At 38.5% G+C, this 13,521-nt stretch overlaps 1 protein-coding gene across 3 annotated transcripts in view; it reads left to right on the top strand.

Moving 5' to 3' along the window:
• Positions 1-322: 322 nt before the first annotated feature.
• ice2 (interactor of little elongation complex ELL subunit 2) overlaps positions 323-13,521 on the top strand; it is a 46,471-nt gene continuing 33,272 nt past the window's right edge. For all 3 annotated transcript variants that reach the window (XR_004222024.1, XM_012966902.3, XM_031899135.1), the window contains exons 1-10: positions 323-441; positions 544-645; positions 1,145-1,412; positions 3,379-3,498; positions 4,453-4,587; positions 8,049-8,165; positions 8,293-8,452; positions 9,773-9,945; positions 12,064-12,874; positions 13,160-13,335. Coding sequence is in view for 2 of the 3 variants with exons in the window: in XM_012966902.3 (XP_012822356.2) it covers positions 422-441; positions 544-645; positions 1,145-1,412; positions 3,379-3,498; positions 4,453-4,587; positions 8,049-8,165; positions 8,293-8,452; positions 9,773-9,945; positions 12,064-12,874; positions 13,160-13,335 (2,082 nt within the window). In the remaining variant the exon portion in view is untranslated. The remainder of the gene's footprint in view (positions 442-543; positions 646-1,144; positions 1,413-3,378; positions 3,499-4,452; positions 4,588-8,048; positions 8,166-8,292; positions 8,453-9,772; positions 9,946-12,063; positions 12,875-13,159; positions 13,336-13,521) is intronic.

The raw sequence follows: 13,521 nt of genomic DNA, 5'->3' as shown, positions 1-13,521 counted from the left end.
ACATCCTCCAGCTCCCCTCAGCGTCCTCCCCAACATCCTTCAGCTCCCCTCAGCGTCCTCCCCAACATCCTCACATTATCCAGCTCCCCTCAGCGTCCTCCCCAACATCCTCACATTATCCAGCTCCCCTCAGCGTCCTCTCCAACATCCTTCAGCTCCCCTCTGTGTCCTCCCCCAACCCCTCCCGCTCGTTCCCATGCCTGTTTCCTCCAACTGTGTCCCCCGTATCGCCGCTGCAGCTTCTCTTTTATTAGGTTGCGCCCCGTGCGTGTTGACGTCACGCGTACGCACGGGGCGCAACCAATAAAATTACCCGCTGACCACCAATGAGCCAAGGGCCTGTAACGCTTTAAAGGAGCCTGTGCTTAAGAACTGTATCACGGCCGGGCCCGGGACCCCTGTGCCCCCCCCCCCCCCCCCGATGGCGGCCCTGAGTACAAGGTAAAGGTATAAACTGGGGTACTAAGATGTTTTTGATACTTGTCAATTTAAATCCCGCTGTCCCTGTTGTGACCACACACTATATATGTTCTGCTCTCACAGGGACGTTGAACCACATAATGGCACCAATGATTTCTTCACACATGAATGTTATGAAAGATATTCTTTGAAACCATCACTTGCTGAGCTTTTTGTTCTGTCCAGGTAAGATGCTTTTTGTGAATGAACTTATATTTAATACACTGATATGTATATTACAATGTCATGTTTCGAAGTTAGTGGTAGAAGCTAAATTAGTGACATTGGGTTATAGTTTGGGGTCGTTTCCCTTTTAGTCTAGATTGCCTTGGGAAAAATACAAGGAAACAATGCAAAATTATTGGCTATGCAACCAATAGGCTGTTCAGGTATTGGGGGAATGAGGCACATATATGGAAGCCAAATGCTGCTAATGTTTATGGCCAGATAATACCTTTTCACATCGGCTGATACTACCAACCTTTTCATATCCTCTGATACTACCAACCTTTTCATATCCTCTGATACTACCAACCTTTTCATATCCTCTGATACTACCAACCTTTTCATATCCGCTGATAATACCAACCTTTTCATATCCGCTGATACTACCAACCTTTTCATATCCGCTGATACTGTTTGTTTGTTTTTCGTAACAATGATGGTATGTAATAATATATTATAGAAAACAGACAGAACCTGGAGGTGTATCAAAAGATGAAGATGAAAAACTAGCTCAGGAGCCCTCAGTTACAACTAACACTGAGGTGACATCCACATCCATTGCAGTTGAGGAACCATTGCTTCCGGAGCCACGCTTTCCCTACCCCTATTTTTCTTCCCTTACTGAGCAAGAACAGAAGATTTATGTACAGCTGATGATTAAGTTTGCTCGTAAGAGATGGGACTTCAAACCTCAAATGCCCCAACAGAAGGATTATGATTATTACCTTGTAAGTCCTGCATTAAAGTGCTTCTTATCCTTAATGTAGATAATGATCTGATTTTATTTTTCAACGAATACGTACAACGCATAATTGCCAGTTTTTATTGCCCCATGTCTGTTAGGGCTCTGGCACATGAGGAGATTTGGCGCCTGGCACTTTGGCGACAAGTCGCCACGACAATACCCACAAAGAGATTTCATGCGAGTTGAGCTCCAGGCGATCTGCTACCCATGGTAAACTCAACAGTTAACCCCCCCTCATGTTTACTCAAGTCGCTCAGAAAAGGGTCTGTGTGCGATTTGAAACAGTAGGCGATTTGAAGTAGCCTCGTATGTTTTGACGCTGGTGATTTCCATTGATTTAGCATTGGCGTCTTGTCGCTCGTCTTGTCGCCAAATCGCTCTTTTAAAAATCACCGGCGACAAATCTCCTCGTGTGCCAGAGCCCTTAGATGTTCTAACTACATATCTATGTATTAAAAGAGAAGGCAAGGTTCAGTCACTTAGGGGGTGCCTAATGTTGGCACCCCCTGTGATTCTAATCACATACCTGGATTAGCGAACATCTCCTGTTAGCAGAAAACTGCACTGGCCCAGGGTAATCAGGAGTGCGCAATCCTCTTCTTCCCATCTCTTTTCTTAAAAATCTTAGGGTCGATGCATGTGCAGTAGAGTGAAAAGGCCACCATTTTTTGTTAAAGTTTGGCTTTCACTCTAATTTGCATGCTTACCAGCCACAAAGAAAGAAGGAGCAAGGGGATAGCTTACACAGAAGTACCCTGGGCTATTGCTGTTTTCTGCTAACAGGAGCACCAACTGGGGTGTTGGGAAAGTTATTACAATTACAGGGTGGTGACTAACATTTGGTATCACACACTGATTGAGCGTGTCCTTTAAAGTAGCACAGAGGTTAGTATTGATGCTTTAAAATACTGGGATCTGTTTAATCTTTGTTGGGTATTCTCTGAGTATATTTGTTTTCTCTGTGTCTGTATAAGTTTCTTGTACTTCAGTTTCCTGCCACTGGCCAAAAACATACTTGTGTTATATGGCAAATGATTATATTGACCCTAGTTGAAGTGTAGATTTTACTGGGGCAGACAATATTTCATATTTATTATACCTTATGTAGCACTGACATATTCAGCAACCAGGAAATTCATAAGCACACAGAAAACATGCAAATCCCATGCAGAAAGTGCCTTGGCAGTAATCAAACCTAGAACCTCAACACTGTGTAAGTCAGCCTTTTTTTTTTTTTTTTTCCCTCTGTAATAATAAAACAGTAGCTTGTACTTGATGGTAAGTAAGCTGCTTGAATCCATATAAAGAAAGAGAGATTGCTCGCGCTCAGTTTGCCTTTAAATATAATTAAAAAAAAAAATGAGGTGTTAGTATCACACTTTGGCCAAAATATGTAAGCTCACGTGCCACGACAAGGCAGTGAGTCCAGCACTGTCTATTAACATTATAAGTCTGTGATGCAATTAAAATCAAGTCCCCAGCAAACAATGTGACTGAGTAGTAAGATCATGTTGCACCTACCCTTAGTTCAGAAGCTCTAGTGAGAAAGCAGGGAGCTTTTAAGCCCCACAGAAAAAGATTGCCAGCGCTCGGTCTAACCCATGCTGTAGTATTGACCAGCTGCTAGAAACACCCTTGTGCCAGTGCTTGGTCTAACCTTATTCTGTGGGTTATGCATGAATCCATAGGTTTAAATCATTTTTAGCAGATTTAAGGTGTAGTGATCCTAATTAAGGAAAGATTCCTCATCCAGAAAACCGCAGTTCCCAGGTGTTCCAGATAAAAGATCCCTTAGCTGTAGTAGCAAACAGAATTTGCCACAATTTACTTCCCATTTCAAATGTAAGGTGCCACAGCCCTAAGCCTCTAATTTTCTTTTACATTGTCTTTGCATTTGGTTTCATGTTAAAATACGTAGAAGATTTATTTAACATTTTCTGTCATTTTAGTATTTAAAGGCAAAGTCAAGCAAAGAAAATGCAGAATTTCTTAAGTTTCTGCATAACAGTGCCAGAAGCTGTGCAAATGATTATGAGTGGCTGTGTCCAGAAGCTGACCGTTATACCCAAGTAAGTAATAATTGAATATTTTATGATATATGAAAGAGGCATGCTTACTAGGCATACACACATATACATGAGATTTACTGTCATTGTCCACTAGTAGGTCGCTTTGCTCCACAAGTGAATGATATTGCTATAACTGTTAGAAGCATTCTCCACATCTATGCACTAGCAGCAATAAACCAACATGTTGCTTTGTCCTATGACTTTTTTTTTTTTTACATTGTGTGGGGGTAGAGTGTAGTAGTTATTGGGTATCAAGTATAAGAGGCTTCTTTTTTAAGATTAAGTGAAAAGTACCAACCTAACATCCTTTCATTTAATCAAAAACTGATGTTTTTTATTAATTACATTGGGCTAATATGTTCTGTTTTTTTGTATAAAGTTTTTTAAAAAAAATCATTTTTACACTATATATATATATATATATATATATATATATATATATATATATATAATATTTAGTATTGCCTTGCATTGCCAACACCAAAATGGAAACTTGCCCATTTAGTTACTTTTTTTTCCAGAAGAGTCAATAATCAAGTGCAGAGTGGGCCGATCTAAATAATCAGAGGTATAAATATACTGCTTATAAACTCATTGCCAGCTTCCATTATTGTTGATAGTGCCTGTATATAAGAACTGGATTCACACTGTAATTAAAGATGCCTCTGGATTAATTTGTGAGTTCTATGAATTGGCAGATTGCTTCTGTTTACTGCTCTTTATAAATAAACCTGACTGTTAACACTGTCTGTATTAAGGAGAAGAAAAGCCTAAATTGCTGGGGGTGTGACAATAGTTTGCCACCCTTATTTACCCCAATATTTAAACAAAAGAAATGTGTAATTTGGTCCTAAACTCTATTCTGTCATTCAAAAATTAGCCTTAACAAATGTTTATTTCCTAGGCACAAAAACTTGTGCTCACTTTAATAACCAATTTGTTTCTAACTTTTAGAATTTGCTGAAAGCTTGTCAGGCATTTGTGAAGAGTTATCCAGAACACTACACTGTGAACAAAATGACCAGCATCCTCGGTGGAAAGTTTATTCCTGACCTGACCTTGAAACTAGAGAAGTGCCTTCTTAAAATGGTATTGCATCTTTGCAAGCTTTATAGTCTATAAGCATTTTATTGTCTGTTGGCTAATGTGACATTGTTTCTGAGTCTTTTTCAAAGATAATTTTGTTTCTGTGTAGTGCTTATATTGTAGAAAAGCTGTCATTATTAGTGTAGCAGTATAATGCACACTTGTGAAAAAGTAAGTGTGCCCCATGGCAGTTTTTGACTGTACTTTGGTAATGAAGAACGTGGTATTACCATACCTACAGTGAAAGAGCTTTCTGAAGCCTTTGGGTATGGATGCTTACGAGTCTGGGAAGGGATTGAAAAAAAAGCCAAACAATTTGATTTCAGTCATTCAGCTGTCAGTTAGAACTAAAGTTTCATCTGAACCAACTTCTGTAACACTGTGTTCTGGAAATATGAGACAAAGATAAAATTATTTGGCCGCAATACCAAAAGACAGCTGTTTACCAGAAAAGTCTGTTACCAACCAGAAATGGAAATGTTGGAAAGGGCCTGGAAACTCCCTTTCATATAATCCCCTATGAATGTTTCATTATACCGGAGGATAATTAAAGTGTTTTTGCTAGACAGCTATAAAATCACCTATTTAAGGTTGTAAGGCGCAATGCTAGGTATTAGGGTGCACACAGAGCTTCTTAGTAGCAGCTGCTTGTCACTGCTACTTAACACCAGAAAATTACCCTGCCATAAACAATACTAAGAATTGCCTCTGCTAAAATACACGTAGAAAAAGGGGTTGTTCACCTATGAGTTAACTTTTAGTATAACGTAGTAGAGAGTAATATTCTTCAATTTTTGTTCAGCAGCTCTCCAGTTAGGAGTTTCAGCAGCTATCTGTTTGCAAGGGTCCAAAGTACCTGAGGGGTAATTTGGACCCTAGTATGAGAGGCCCTAAATAGAAATATAAGTTATAAAAATTACCAATAACAATAAAACTGTAGCCTCACAGAACAATCGTTTTTTGGCTGTTGGAGTCAGTGACCCCTATTTGAAGGCTGCAAAGAGTTAGAAGAAGAAGAATGCAAATAATTTAAAAGCTATAAAAAAAAAAAATAGTTTCTTAGAATTGGCCATTCTATAACAGACTAAAACTTAACTTAAAGGGCCACTGTAATGATGATAAATGCTTATCCTGGATTCAGAATATTGATACTTTCTTGAAAGCATGATCAAACAGATATATAGATATATACTTACACAATACAGGCTACAACACAACCAATTTTTTAGATACTTGGTATTCTCAGTACTGAGAATGTTTTAGTGTTCATAAGTTCTTCAGATGAGTCCTAAAGGAAATGGATTTAAAGGTAAATTAAACAATTTTTGAAAACCCCAGTGCGTGGCTTGGGTTCCTCTTCACTGCAGTCTTCACTACAGGATAATTTGCAGCTGAAGGCAGTCCAGACTTGCCTTTTCATACTCTTTAAGGGGAGATGTTTCCTGCCAACTCTGTTGCAGTTTAAAGCTGGGGAAAAGCAAGAAATAGGGATTGGTGAGTCCCCATTGGTGCAGTGGCAGGTTTTAACCACACAGATTTTTTGAAGAGTTGAAGGTGGCCCCTAGACAGCGTGCAGTGATCTGTAAGCCTAAATTCCAGTATTGAGCCAGACATGCATGGGAAAATAACATGTACATTTTGGGTAATTATGTCAGAATTTGGTGGGTAAAACTGTTTAGTTACATATATTGGTAACCAGATTCAACAGTACAGGATGTGATACCACTGTTCAGCATTTAACAAGTCAGTCAGATCATGCAGGTGCTGTAGTGCTGCAAATCATTTAAATACACTGCTGAGGATCAGATGTTGGGCAATTTTATTGAGAATTAGCAATATTGGCTGGTATTTTTTGCCTTTATGCCTTTTCTTAAAGGAACATTTAAGTGATTTAAAGTAATTATAATGTACAGTTGCCTTGCGCTGGTAAATAAGCTGCTGCGTAGCCACAGGGCAGCCAATCAAGGTGGAAAAAAGGAGAAAAGGCACAGAATACATAGCAGATAACAGATAAGCTCTATAGAATACAGTGGTGTTTTATATGATATCTGCTAGGTAACCCATATTTTTTTCTCATTTGTATGGCTGCCCCCTTGGCTACACAGCCATATAAACTATAGTAGTCTGTCTGATGCAAACACACCAGTTACATAGTAACATAGTAAGTTGGGTTGAAAAAAGACATACGTCCATCAAGTTCAACCATAATGCCTATATATAACCTGCCTAACTACTAGTTGATCCAGAGGAAAGCAAAAAACCCCATCTGAAGCCTCTCTAATTTGCCGCAGAGGGGAAAAAATTCCTTCCTGACTAAGAGCTATCTCCCATAACCCTGTATTCCCTCACTTGCTAAGAATCCATCCAGCCCCTTCTTAAAGCTATATAATGTATCAGCCAGCACGACTGATTCGGGGAGGGAATTCCACAACTTCACAGCTCTCACTGTAAAATATCCTTTCCGAATATTTAAATGGAACCTCCCTTCTTCTAAACGGAGTGGGTGCCCTCGTGTTCGTTGGAAGGACCAACTGGTAAATAAAACATTAGAAAGGTTTTTATATGATCCCCTTATATATTTATACATAGTTATCATGTCACCTCTTAAGCGCCTCTTCTCCAGTGTAAACAGACCCAACTTGGCCAGTCTTTCTTCATAACTGAGACTTTCCATACCCTTTACCAGCTTAGTTGCCCTTCTCTGGACCCTCTCTAACTCAATGTCCCGTTTGAGCTCTGGAGACCAAAACTGAACAGCATATTCTAGGTGGGGCATTTTTTGGTGTTACTGTTCCTTTAGTAACAGTAACAGTAACACAAAAAAATAAAAGTGAATCAAAATAATTAATATGTTATGTACTGTTGCCCAGCACTGGCAAAAGTTGTGTGTTTGCTTCAGAAACCTTACTATAGTTTATATAAACAAAGCTGTGGTGTAGCCACGGGGGCAGCCATTCAAATTGAAAAAAGGAGAAAAGGCACAGGTTACATAGCAGATAACAGATAAGTTGCACAGATTGCCATTTTATTCTACATAGTTTATCTGTTATGTAACCTGTGCCTTTTTTCCAGCTTGAATGGCTGCCCCCATGGCTACACAGCAGCTTTGTTTATGTAAGCTATAGTAGTCTCTCTGAAGCAAACACACTTTTAACAATGCAGGGCAAAAGTACATTATATTTTAATTACTTTAAAACAAATTTTTTTTTTTTTTTTTTTTGGTAATGTTCCTTTAAGTCACTATGCTTTCAAGAAGGTAAAACCTGTAAGAAATTTCTTCAGTACGACATTACATGATTATCTTTACACATTTATATTTATTAAAAATATCTAGAAAATGTATAATCAGAATAAAAAAAAAACTCTTGCTGCCTGAGTACTGAAACATGTCTTTTGAATTTTGCACCTGGAATTCAGGAAACTTGCTACTGTAACAAGTAACTTTTTTTCGTCACGTTTCTTAGGGTTCAGCACCTTTTGTAAAGGTAAAATTTCCAGCTTCTGAAATTGACCTCTCTGCCTCATTCAGTAAAGCGTTCACATATCTCCCTCCAGAAAAAAAGGCTACTGTTCAGCACACAGTAAGTTAATATATAGATTTACATGTCCAAGTTTTAGGTTTTGTTGTTGAAGTATGTAAAAAAAACAAACAAATAACCTACCAGCATAGTGAGCTCTGAGTAAAACCCTTATGCTTTCTCCTAACAGAGTTTGATCACAGATCCAAACGTGGCCAAGCTTGCTTTGAAGTACAGTCCCCAAGTTGTCTTAACATCCCAGGTGTTGTACACCCTACTGAACAATCATGGCCCTAGCTATGTAGAACAGTGGGAGATTCCCTTACGAGTGGAGACCATTACTAAAGCTGGTTAGTTCATGTGTTGTTTATAGGTGAATGTCAATAGGCGCGTGTTCAACAGATTAGCAAAATTCCATACCTCTTCAACATTTTAATGCTTTATTCTGTCGCCCAGTTACTAATACAGGGTGTAATGTGGGAAAAAGAGAACTATTAAGCGCAATAGAGACCCCTTTATAATAAGCAGACAGGGTTTAGCATGCGTTATATAGAAGGTTCTCTATTGCATGGTATTGGTTTATTTTTCAAAATGTATTTAGGTTATTTAGTTTTATCTGGTTTTCTTTTAGAGCCTCCCTTAATAAAAACAGTTCACTGAAAGGAAAGGTACAATCACTGGGTGGGTGGCAAAATGTTGGGTACCCCCCCATGATTATAATCGCTTACCTTCGACCCTGGGCTGGTGCTCCTGTTTGCTCAAAACTGCACTGTCTGTAGCTCATTTGGTGTGATCTTTAGCTTCTTTTCTTCTGGCTTGGACAGCCGCATGCCCAGTACAGTGGAAAAGCTGTTTTTTGCATCTGAAGTTCAGCTTTCAACTAATGTGCATGCTCAGAGTAGAACGAAGAGAAGTCAGGAGAAGAATTTGGCGAAGAGGAGCTTCTACAAAAATACACAGGTGCAGTTTTTAGCCTCTGGCCTGAGGTCTCGGCTAATCAATTATAATCACCAGATAGGGGTGGGGGTGATTCTCCTTTAATAGTAAGAATGATAATTTAGCAATTATAACACCCACATATTAGAGAGCTTAGAAGTTAGGAAATTTAATAAACACAAAATTGTATTTTAAAGACATAAATTTTAGTACCAAACAGTTGAGTGTTGGGTACTTGTTCTATAGTATGATGATCTAAGCTTAAATTAGTTAGGCTGGCTTATAGACAAGTTTGTGAAGTCACAGAATATTAAAAACACGTCATTTGCTATAGCAGAGCTATACCTGAATACTTTGCCCAAGGATTTTGGTTTAGCATTTATATTTTATTGAAAAAATTAAGTTATAAAATTTAAAAGTTAACTTAAAGGACCACTCCTTTCGAACCACTGTAATGATGATGATTGCTTATCCTGGATTGAGAATGTTGATACTTTCTTGAAAGCATGATCAAACAGATGTCCAAATTCCAGTTCATCCACAAACCAATAAAACTAACATCTCTGTTCCCTAACCAAACATTCAATGGCCATATTTATATAATGTATCCTAGTCACCTCTGCATGGTTGTAGAGATTGATTAGAACCTGCTTTCTGATTCTGATCCTTTTCCCACCTTGTTCATGAGTGTACAGAATCACTTGCATTTACTTAATCTTTTACTTACTCAATAGGCGAGAAACCATATAAAATAGTATATATGGACACTCCTCTTCCTAAGAAGGAGCTGAGCATGAGAGAGAAAAACAAAATGTTCCATGAAGCACCGCTAGACCTTTTCTTAAAGAAGAATAACAATCTTTTACTAGAAGCTGTTCAACTAGACAAAGCAGAAGTTTTATGCCAGGTGAGTGATCGGCCTGATGTAAAATATTAATGGCATGACCAGCTAAAAAATGTAAACAGAAATATTTTCTTTCTAAAGCTATTGTCATCATAGCTTTGTCTTGCTTACGTAGGTACAAGTTGCTAATACCGTAATTTTGGCCTCACTTCTTACTTTTAGCCCCTGGTTTTGGAAGACCTTTTTTTTTTTTTTACTTTGGTCTATCCTTTCTAGAGTTCTCTTTGCGGCCATCTCTGGTGATTTTTCACTTTACCTGGCGATACACCTTAAAGGAGAAGGAAAGTCATTTTGCCATTTTACTGCCATTAGATTAGTATTAGTGTCACCTAGAACACTATATTTATTCTGCAGAAATCTTTACCATACCTGAGTAAACAGCTCTATAAGTTCTCTCTGTTTAAGAAAGCAGCTGCCATTTTAGCTTGGTCTCTGTAGCTTCCTGCTGTATCTCTAGCCATTGGTAGCATAGATCACATATTCTTATGGGAGGGGGAGAGAGTTCTTATGTATTCTTATGGGAGGGGGAGCAGGAGAGAGCTGTGCAGACTCCAGGAATGAAGGATTTTTCTGAGAGAAAGTCTGATACTGAAGAACATGTTTACAAAAAAGGAGACAAGAAATCCTGTGTTTCTTTTGATAGAGGACTCTGCAGCTTTTCTGTGAGTGCTTATGGCTGTATTTACATAGACCTTTCTGATAAAGCTTACTTAGTTTTTACCTTTCTTTCTCCTTAAAAGTCTACTTGTTTTGCAAGGTCGCCAAATGAGCAGATCTGTCTTATTTAGCTACCCATGCCTAGTGCCAATTTAGGCTAATATCCTGCCTAACAATCCAATTATACTGGAGCCTTCAAAGAAGATCCAGTCTTTGGCCAGCAGGATTTTTACATTTGTTTGATATATGTATCAGGCCAATTTGTGTTTATATGGGGCCTAGTTGGCAGCTTATATTTCCCAGTTTATGGCCTGCTTTGGATTTACTAGCTTTTATTTATCAATACTTGGTACATCTGCACCTGTGTAGTAGGCCATAGCAGTCAGTCAGTGTCTATCTGTGTTAGCTGCAGACAGAGATCAGTAAAAACAAACACTTTATTTTGTTGCCATAAGATTTTGTCCTGGTCAAAAATGTTTCCAGTCCTATGTCTTGTTGATTTCTGTAGAACAGAATGTATAATTTTCTTGTTCTCATCTGCCCCTGAGTTCATCTCTTTTAAAGGAGACATATTGGATAAATGGAAAAAAAACCTAATTTTGTAGGCAATACTGAATAATATACGGTGCTGGTTTCACTTTGGCCTAAAATTAAATACAGTCTGTAAAAATGGCCTCTTTATTGGAGCTCCCTATAGATCCTCTTAATTCTCTGCCCATTTCAAATGAAGGGTGGGCGTGTCCTAACGGTCCCTGCCAGAAGCACAGTAGGAGGGGGAGAGCCAATCACAGCCCTGCACTCACACAAGCAAAGACAGGCTTCCGTTCCATATCAGGTTAGCCTAGCTGCTGATTGGTTCCTATCCTACAGTGCAGTGTACCGAGAGCTGCCGGCCCCCAAGCTCATCCAGAGAATTCTGCCAGCAGGAAGTGAAACAAATGGGCGGGACTAGAAGGGTTTTGGTGAAATTTCTCAATAAATCAGACCGAATCAACTTTCTTAAGCAGTTTCTTAATCCTTCTATATCTAGAGGAGTATAATTCACTGGACATTTTTAATTTTTATATGGTATGTCTCCTTTAAATTTTTTAATGCTCTCCGACCCTTAATACATCCCTTTTCCCTTATATTTTCATGCCACACCAAGTCTTGATTTTTTTTTTTTTTTTTTTACTGTTTCTCTTTAGGACTATTTTTTGGTTTATTTCAGATAAGATTTTTATTATTACTTGGTCTTTTTATTTGGTCTTTGGTTTCATACATTCCTCATCACTTTTGCTACATTTTTCCAACCCCTTTTCATTTTGTTCACTTTTTCTTCTCTTCCCCTTGTTTAATCCTGCTGCTGTATTATCAGCCTGCTGGGTGCTTTTGCCTGTTTGTTTGTGTGTCTTGCTTTCTTCGGCTTCTTCCATTTAATTGTTAATCATAATTTGTTTTAACTTTAAACCTATCTTTCCTTAGATTCTAAGTGAAAACAGCTCAGAAAGGGTACACAACAGCTACAAAATGGATGTGGATTTTGAAACTGATGTGACAGAACTTGAGACATTTGGATCAACAAAAAATACTGTTTTCAGAGATCCTAAATCTGCCCCAGAATCCACCAAATCTATTTCTGTCAAAACGTCACTTGTGAAAAAGCTTGAGATGGAAAAACAGGTTATTGACACCACAAGGTCTGGAAAGATTGATGGTAAAATATCATCACAGGAAAACTTTATCAGCACAACCCAGGAATTATGGTCTGATTCTGATGATGAATCTTCTTTTAAAGGCTTTCTGTTAGTTGAGGTACAAGATTTCCAAGACGAAAGCTTAAACTCATATCCCACCAAGATCCCTGAACCCAGAGCAGTTGGTTTCACTGCCAATCCATCTGGCAAACCAGACCAGAGTCAGAGTGACTCAGAAGATGACAAACTTGTCATTGACATTGATTGTAGAAAGAATAACAAAGATACAGAGAACTCCACTCTCATGCCCAAGTCTCCTACTTCCACACCATTCACTTGCACAAAAGAATCTGAGAGCTTGCCCAGAAAACCTACCAAAGCACTTTCTAAGGAGTTTGATCCTGTGGGACAAATTCTAAAGATGCAAAAACAGTTGCTAAAATCAGGTACAACAAAGACTCAAGAACAATCTGCTGTAAATCCTGATAGTGGACATGCGGCGCAACAAGAAGTCATAACACCACTAAATCCATCTGTCTCCTTGGTGTCTGATGCAGATAATAACAGTCCAATGAATCAGGCTTGCAATGTTAAAAAGTGTAAGTACCTGTGCTACGTTTTAAAAAAAAAAAAAAAATGCATTCATTTTGTTGAAATATAAAGAGCTGAACCTTGGAAAGTTTAGAAGGCATTCCCTTCAAAGATTAGCATACACAAGACCAGAACTATGGTAGTTGTTCACGCAAAATCCTGTAATTAGTGGCCCGAGGGCAGCCAGTGGATGCAGGACCTTGTTTACTCAGTTTACAACATTTTTTAACCATGTTGGTTCTTTGCTGGTACACCTTAGGCCATATTTGATTGTTGCTTCTTTTTTCATCTAGCATTACTTTCTAAAGACCTCCTGGCTGCTTTAGAAGATGAAACAGAGTATATAGCCCCAACTGAAGGCAACAGTACCTACAAACTCTTCAGTCTGGATGATATGCTTTTGCTGATTCGAAGTAGTGTTCACAAAGCCTACACATATAAACGTGCACATGACAAAACTACTCGAAAGGTACAGTCTGCGCTTAACTGTACATGGGCTAAGTTTATGGTTTTCTCATTCTCACTGTTGTGCTTGTGCAGTATTTTGAAATAAGTTAACTGTATGGGAAATAGTGGTTTGGTCTGTCAGTCTTTGGAAGAATGGGCAAATTATTTTGTCATTGAAAGTGTCAGGTACAAAACATTAGCATGTAAG

This window comes from Xenopus tropicalis, chromosome 3 (assembly GCF_000004195.4).
Source record: "Xenopus tropicalis strain Nigerian chromosome 3, UCB_Xtro_10.0, whole genome shotgun sequence".
NCBI classification, from domain to species: domain Eukaryota; kingdom Metazoa; phylum Chordata; class Amphibia; order Anura; family Pipidae; genus Xenopus; species Xenopus tropicalis.
Note: the sequence above shows the minus strand (reverse complement) of the source record. Positions and strands in the feature narration are given on the sequence as shown.